The sequence below is a fragment of the Galeopterus variegatus genome, unplaced genomic scaffold (genome assembly GCF_000696425.1).
Source record: "Galeopterus variegatus unplaced genomic scaffold, G_variegatus-3.0.2 Scaffold1756, whole genome shotgun sequence".
NCBI classification, from domain to species: domain Eukaryota; kingdom Metazoa; phylum Chordata; class Mammalia; order Dermoptera; family Cynocephalidae; genus Galeopterus; species Galeopterus variegatus.
Window position 1 is genome coordinate 613754 of NW_007727867.1, and position 7946 is coordinate 621699.

Sequence of the window (7946 nt, forward strand, 5' to 3'; positions counted from 1 at the left end):
CGGTCCCGGTCCGGTATGGGCGCGACACTGAGGGTTGCGATCCGTTGCTGGGCACGAAAAAAAGACAAAAAGACAAAAAAAAAAAAAGAAAACTATCCTGGCTGTTCTAGCCAAGTTACTAGCCTTCCGTTTAGCTGAAGAAATGCTTCTTTGAAGACTTCCCAGAGTATCAAAGGCAATGCTACTCCCCTGCCAGGTGGAAAGAAGTCTGGCTTTGAAATAATGTCCTGAATGTTTCAAAAATAGTAAAGAAATGGAGGGCCGAGCCCGTGGTGCACTTGGGAGAGTGCGGCGCTGGAAGCGCAGCAGCGCTCCCGCCACGGGTTCGGATCCTATATAGGGATGACTGGTGCACTCACAGCGCTCACTGGCTGAGCACAGTGTGGCCAGTCTCAAAAAAAGGACAAGAAAAAAAAAAAAGAAATGGAGAGGTATTACTCTAATGTACAAAAAGGGTCCAGAGCTGAGGCTACAGCATGGGAGATAGAAGGGCATGAGCAGCGGGACCCGGGCAGGCTTAATCCCTTCACTGGTTGAGTTTCTTAGGTCTCCACCACACCATCCTCTCACCAGGGACTATAAACACCCCAGTGGCAGTCCCATTACAAAAATGCACAGTTTCCTAGATAGCGCCTACTCAGGTATGTTGTGTACTGAAGAAACATGGAATGTAATTTAGTTAGTGTCAAAATACTGAGTAATTCCCCAGGGCCCTGTGCCTTCTTCCCAACGTAGTGCAGGCTCAAGCTTTGCCATGTGCTTCCTTCAAGCCTGCATCTCCCTGCCCTAGTCTGGGACAGGGGCCAGCTCTGGCTGAATTACAGAAGAAAGAAGGGCTGGAACCTACTCAGGTATGTTGTGTACTGAAGAAACATGGAATGTAATTTAGTTAGTGTCAAAATACTGAGTAATTCCCCAGGCCCTGTGCCTTCTTCCCAACGTAGTGCAGCCTCAAGCTTTGCCATGTGCTTCCTTCAAGCCTGCATCACCCTGCCCTAGTCTGGGACAGGGGCCAGCTCTGGCTGAATTACAGAAGAAAGAAGGGCTGGAGGCTGCCTGGTTCCCTGTTGGTGCTACAATGACATTCAGAGGCGCTTGTTCAGCCCTCTTCCCCATGTATAGACATGTCTGGACTTTCTAGGCTGATTGAGATCTCTAGTTAGTACCTGGAAAAGTCAGAAAGGGCCCCTTAAGATCTCAGACATGAGGGACTACTTTATGTAAAGAAAGAATGTATCACACAGAAGCTAATGTCCACCCCAACTCAGGGCCTTTACGAAGCTGTTCCCTCTGCTTGGGATGCTTTTCCCTGTACTCTTTGCTGGAAAAGTCAGAAAGGGCCCCTTAAGATCTCAGACATGAGGGACTACTTTATGTAAAGAAAGAATGTATCACACAGAAGCTAATGTCCACTCCAACTCAGGGCCTTTACGAAGCTGTTCCCTCTGCTTGGGATGCTTTTCCCTGTACTCTTTGCCTGGCCAATGTGTACTTAACTTTCAGCTCAAAGTCTTTTCTGACTCCTCTAAATTAGGTTCCCTTGTCCTCACCATCCAATATTCTGTCTCAGCACCCTGATTTTTTCCTTAATAATTCTTACCACGGTTTATACTTATATGTTTACTTGGCCAGTATCCGCTTCCTTCACTAGACTGTGAGCTCCATGAGGGTAGGAACTACATGTGTTCTGTTCACCTGCACTTAACGCCTGGCGCACGGGAGTGACTCAATACACATGTGTTCACTGAGTGAAGGAAGTGGATGAGGGTCACTGGGCAAATGCTGAGGTTTTGCTTGCTGTTAGGGAAGTGGGAGAATGGGAGGGAAAGAGAATGTTAGCAATGAGAGCATCTGGGGTTCACCAATGCAAGGTTGGTGTTCTTCTTTACAGGGAATCAGCCAGGCAGGGGTATAGCTTACTTCTGTGAGGAGCCTCTCCATGGAGCTTTTCTCTCCTCTCGGGTGGCAGTTCTGTTCCTCACCATACTGGGTATGGAAGCTTTTGCTGGGAGTGCTGAAATATTTGGCCATGTGTCTGATTGTTTGGTTTTCCTCTTCAAATGCCTTCCATTGCTTCAGCTGTTAGATAAAAGAACACATGTTATTTATTTAATTACACACCCAGAAACGCATTCTCTCACTCTTTCTCATAAACACCGAGCAATGACACTGCCACAGATATACATGTGCACAAGCTATTCTCTCCTCAAAATGCCTTTTACCCTGGAGGGCTCATAGACAATAACGACTGAAGGCGTAGAGAATGTTAAGGTTATGTAGTTTTAAAAGCGCCAGTGGAAGAAGACGACAGGCAGATAAAATATCAACAACCTTAGCCCATCTACCTACCCACTGCCAAACTGATCAAAGAAAATCGGGGTCAAACTGTACTTCTAAAGCCATGTTCTAAAGCCAGAGTCTAGGAGCTATCACCGGGTTGAGCAATCAACACACTGTATGTTTCAAACGCAACCGTTTCTAGTTGTGTGCAGCTGTTCTATTTTTCTCTTGTTCAATGATGGTGTGCTTACCGCTACTGAAAGCCCAGTTCTTTGTTGGTGAACTTCTAACCCAGATCAATCACCAAGGCTCAGACAGATAGAAAACCTCAAATATTAATGAAAATGATGCTGAGTCTGAGATCTGATCATCTTTTTCCCTTGACAAGTGAGGAAAGACTCAGAGGGCATGTGTATTAGTCTGTTTCTGTTGCTTATAACAAAATACTTGGAACTGGGTGATTTATTAAAAAAAGGAAATGTATTGATTACAGTTTCTGGGGCTGGGAAGTCCAAAGTCCAGGAAACACATCTCTCTGGTGAGAGCCTTGGGGGTGGCAATGGTGATGGCAGAGCATCACATTGCGAAAATGGTGGAGCAGAGAGAGCGCCTCACTCACTCTCCTGTTAAAGCCCTCAGAACCACGCCCTGACCACCATTTTTAATCCATTCACTACTCCATGGTCCTGCAATTTAATCACCTCTTCAAGGCCCCGCCTTTCAATTCCCATAATAGGATTTCCCACCCTCTTAAACTGTTAGTGTTCAGTTCTGGGGGGACACTCAATCCAAGGCAGCGTGGGACTGTCTAGGCTTGTGCAGCTAGGCAGCAGTAGAGCCACAGCTGTAACCAGGGCATGATGCCCCACCACACCATGTCCTCACACAGCTCACGTCCTCACATGATGAGCTGTGTGAGCGCGATGTTCTCACACAGCTGATGAAGAGAGGATGTCCTGGGGAAAGTTCTTCAGGAGAAAGTCGTCTTGAGAAACAGTCTGTGGCATCCTGGGCTGGTTCAGTTTAACAGGGGTGAAGCTGAACATAGACCATTCACAAACAGGGGGCTGCTCCTGAGCCACTGGGACACTGTCTCTACCTGGTCAGTGCCAGGGATGTGAATGTCAGGGGAGGCCACTTTGGTGGAGGCTTCTCTTTTTCCCTAAGGAATCTCCATAACTAAGTGTTCTAGTGACACAGCAGAGGACTCTGGCACCTTAGTTCTAGAAATCATGCTGAGGTGTCTATGGGATGCGTCAAAGGGAACCTGGGATTTCTTTGCTCACTCATCAAACATTTATTCAGCTCTGACTATAGCGTGTAACCCAAATTTCATAAATCTTGGGATTCTAAATCCTGCACCAACTTCAATACCACATTCTTTTCCAAGTCCTCCTGGGTCCTCTGTTGACTCAGCATGAGTCCTTCACAGTGTCAGGAGTCTGTGTGACCCATGCTGAGTCAGGCCAGACCCTCCCCTTTGGATGCCCTCGCCGTCCCCCCAAGATGTATTCCCTACATAGTGCTGCTTCAGGAGCTGCTGCAGCCGACACCACAAGGTCACTGTCTAGACCTGGCTGGATGGAGCAGACCTCCTAGGGTTATTCTCCACCCCCACTCTGAGCCCCTCTGCAGGGCTGCCAGAGGAACAGCTTAACACTGGCATAAGGGCACTTTCAGGGCTTTTGGTCTGTCTCTCTCTAAGCTGGCCAGATGGAGCCAAGGTGTCCCTTGACTAACATCCCTCTGCCCCGGCCACCACCTTAATTCCTTGTGAAGATCCTGGTCCTTCAAGCTGGACCCCCAGTGTTTCTTGAATACAGCTATAAATGCTCCTCAGGTCGTAATGACAGGCCCTCTCCTGTGCCCTTCCTCCAGAAGGACAGGCACATTCTTGTTTTCTTAGTCTCTAGGCTCTGTGGATGTGATAGGCTGAATAATGGCCCCTCAAAGATGTTCATTCACCTCCTAATCCCTGGAACCTGTGAATCTTACCCTACATGGCAAAAGGAAAGTTGCAAATGTTATTAAATTAAGGATTTTGAGATGGGGGTATTATTCTGGATTACCCCGGTGAGTCCAACGTAACCAGAAGGTTCTTTATAAGAGGGAATCAGGAAGGTCAGAATCAGAGGAGGAGATGTGATAATGGAAACAGGTCAGAGAGAGAGAAAATGAGAGAGTGAGATTTGAATATGCCGTACTGCTGGCTCAGAAGGGGGAGGAAGGGATGATGAGAAAATGAATGCAGTGGCCTTTAGAAGCTAGAAAAGACAAGGAAATAAATTCTCCCCTGGAGTCTCCAGGAGGAATACAGACTTACTGATACCTTGATTTTAGCCAGATAAGACACATTTCAGATTTCTGACCTCCAGAACTGTAAGATAATACATTTGCATTGTTTTAAGCCACTAAGTTTATGGTAATTTGTTACAGCAATAGGAATCTAATACAGTGGGATTCAATGTCAAGTCTTTAAAAGGGTCCACTAGGGCTTTCAGAAGCTCACCACACATGCTTCTCTTACCTCTTGCCACTCTCCCTTTATTTCCATTTGTGCTTCAAAAATAGTAAAGACTGCAGTGCTCCAAACATACCCTACTCTCTCTCATACCTCTCTGCCTCTGGTTACTGTAATACATCTGCTCAGCCAACTCTTACTATTCCTTCAAGGCTGATCTCAAACACCCCATTCTCTGGGAAGGTGCCACCGAGTTCCCAGACATGCCAGGGCATGCCTCCCTTGGCCTCGTGTAACATACCTTCCTCGAAGGCATGCAATCTAATTCCTTTCAGGTCTGCTCCCCTCTAGGTCTAGAAGAGGGGCCATGTGTTTCACTGAATGTCCCCAGCAGTTAATAAATGGATAGTTGGATACCTGAACCAATGAAGGAAGCTTTCCTTTAAAAAGCTCTCTGGCCTAGTGGGGGCGCTGGGACATATACAGATATACCAATAAGGCAGAGTAGAAAGTCCAAAGCATATTCACGGAGGAACAAATGAAACACTTTGAGGGTTAGAGGAGAAAACAATTTCCTACCTCAGGATCTGTTGCCTCTCAGAGGGAGCAAGGGGATGGGGGGATGGGTCACATTCAGGTCACAAAAGCAGAGGTTGGCTGATTACTAGTGATGACCTCAGTGCTTGGCATAAACACTTAGGCATTTCCTGAGTGCTGTGGAGAATGTTTCTTGGTCCACTTGTCTCTTTAGTAATGTCATCCATTTCACCCAGCTTTCTAGCACCGCCTAGCTGCCCTTGGGGGTATCTGTGCTTTTGCTTTCATGAACTGCTCCCATCACAGTCCAGTCTGGAAGCTCAATGGCACGAAGGAACCCCTCTGGCTGCAACAACACCCCCCCTGCCCCCTGCCACCATAGCTCCTCTCACACGCTTTTCCAAATTTACTCAGCTGTCCTACTCTCCTGGGAATACACAGTGCAAGTCCACCAGGGAGAATCGTTCTTCTACCAATGACCTCTGAGCCAGAGGGGAAAATCAATTCAGAGGCACACAGAAACTGACAAACCTCAGTCACTTTTAGATTTTGAAAAATAAATTTAAAAAAAGAATTTACTTCCTAAACTTAAAATACAATAAGCTATATTTTTTAGTTTCATATTATGGTCAGTTCAAGAGAAAAAAACATGAGAGAGAAAATAGAAGGGAAAAGGTCAAGGAAGAGAAAGGAAGATCAAGAAAGCTAGGGGGAAAAGGGGAGTGAGACAGACATAGGAAAGAGAAATGCCAGCGCTGCCCAGCCACCCAGTTCCTGTACCCCACAATCATTCCGTTTCCACTCCCATTTCAACAAATCAAGTGCTTGCTGCTTAGTTCCAACGTGGAAGTCAGATTTCAAGCTGTACTTCATCCTGCATTATTGTGTCTGTGTGTAGATGGGAGTGTACCCAGATATCACTAGTGTCCTAGGTGCTGAGGATTTAAACACCAGAGGAAGCAGAAGTCGTGTGACTGAGGCTCAGGATGCAAGGGGGACAGTGGTGGAGGGCCAGGGTGGAGAGAGGAGATGTAGGCAGGGCCACATCATGATTCACTCAATTTTCAATTTTCAGATGAAAGTCTTGTTTGGGATCAGGAAGGCTTTCCTCTAATAGTTTCCCGATGATTACTTCTGCCCCAAATTACTTTGTTCTCTTTCAGAGTCTCCTATTAGCTCTAAATTGTATCACTAGATCTATTTTCCATATTTTCTTATCAAGTATCTCATTTTTATCTGTTTTCTGTTTCCTTAAATTAATTCACTAATTAAATATTTTGCAGTGTCCAATTGCCTATTCAATGCTTCTATTTGGGTTTTCAATTTAACACAATATTTTTCATCCTTATTCAATATTTCATTACCTAAGATTATGTCCTTTTCATGGTGGTTTGCTTTAGTTGAAGACAGGCAATACCCTTGAATCCTATGGATAAGACAAATCAGAATTCTTCTAAAAAGTTCTATTCTACTTCAGAGGAAGGCAACTTCTTCAAATCTTCAACTGGGGTCCTCTTCTTGTGAACTAAAAACTCTCTTCATAGGTCCTTTCCCCCTGAATTTACAGTCTTGCATGGGAAGAGCTATATTTTCCTAGTATAGTAAATATATTCTCTTAGTCTTCCCTCCTGGTCACATTATGGCTGCCACAGCTCCAAACATCACATACATTCAAGGAAGGAAAAAGGTAAAAGGGGTGATGCCAGCTATGCTTATCACTTTTTTCAGGAAAGCAAAAGCTTTCTTGGAGGTTTCTCAGTGTTCAGAATGGTGTTGTGTGGGTAACCTTAGCTATACGGGAGGCTGGTAAAGCAAGAGGTTAGCTTTTTCAGTCCACACAGTGGAGGAAGCAAGGAAGAAAGAGGTTGGCAAAGAGGTTACTAATCAGTAATGTTAGCCACAAGGCCCAAGGGGTGGTCTTCCCAAAAGGCCCTTCTCTACTCCCTTTCCCCCACCTCCCAGGGAGGAACAGCCCTTGCTTTTCAGAGCCCTTTTCTGCTACATCCCAGACAAATAAGCCTCAGTTCTTAATGGCTTACTTCAATCCAGTTCTTACATTAAGATTTGGCAAAAATTCCTCCAGTTTCTAGCAACGAGGCAATACCCATTCTTGGTTTCTAGCACTGCTGCTGCAGCAGATTTTTCCATATTTGTTTATTCTCTTGAGTATTTTAATGAGAATTTGTGAACAGGTAGAAAAGTGAAGGTCCCATGCATGTGTCACACCATCATGTCCCAGGTGCACTCTTCCCTTTTATAGATACACTGTAACCCTTCACCAGCCAGTGCTTTAATTATCAGTTAGCTCCTTCATGAGGAAGTAGTTCACTGTATGTGTCACACCATCATGTCCCAGGTGCACTCTTCCCTTTTATAGATACACTGTAACCCTTCACCAGCCAGTGCTTTAATTATCAGTTAGCTCCTTCATGAGGAAGTAGTTCACTGTGAACTGGAAGCAGCAATGGGAAGTGTGTCACACCATCATGCCCCAGGTGCACTCTTCCCTTTTATAGATACACTGTAACCCTTCACCAGCCAGTGCTTGAATTATCAGTTAGCTCCTTCATGAGGAAGTAGTTCACTGTGAACTGGAAGCAGCAATGGGAATCAGGATGGGGTCTTGAGAGAGGAGGGGGTTTACAGAGGTCTGGGGGTGTGGAGAGAA

The 7946-nt window shown here is 45.6% G+C and overlaps 1 protein-coding gene across 1 annotated transcript in view; it reads right to left on the bottom strand.

Moving 5' to 3' along the window:
• GPR156 (G protein-coupled receptor 156) overlaps window positions 1-4152 on the bottom strand; it is a gene marked incomplete at its 5' end in the record, with an annotated part of 10693 nt that extends 6541 nt beyond the window's left edge. Inside the window, 2 exons of the mRNA XM_008578787.1 lie at window positions 1921-2084; window positions 4090-4152. Coding sequence (XP_008577009.1) covers window positions 1921-2084; window positions 4090-4152 — 227 coding nt within the window. The remainder of the gene's footprint in view (window positions 1-1920; window positions 2085-4089) is intronic.
• Window positions 4153-7946: the final 3794 nt, after the last annotated feature.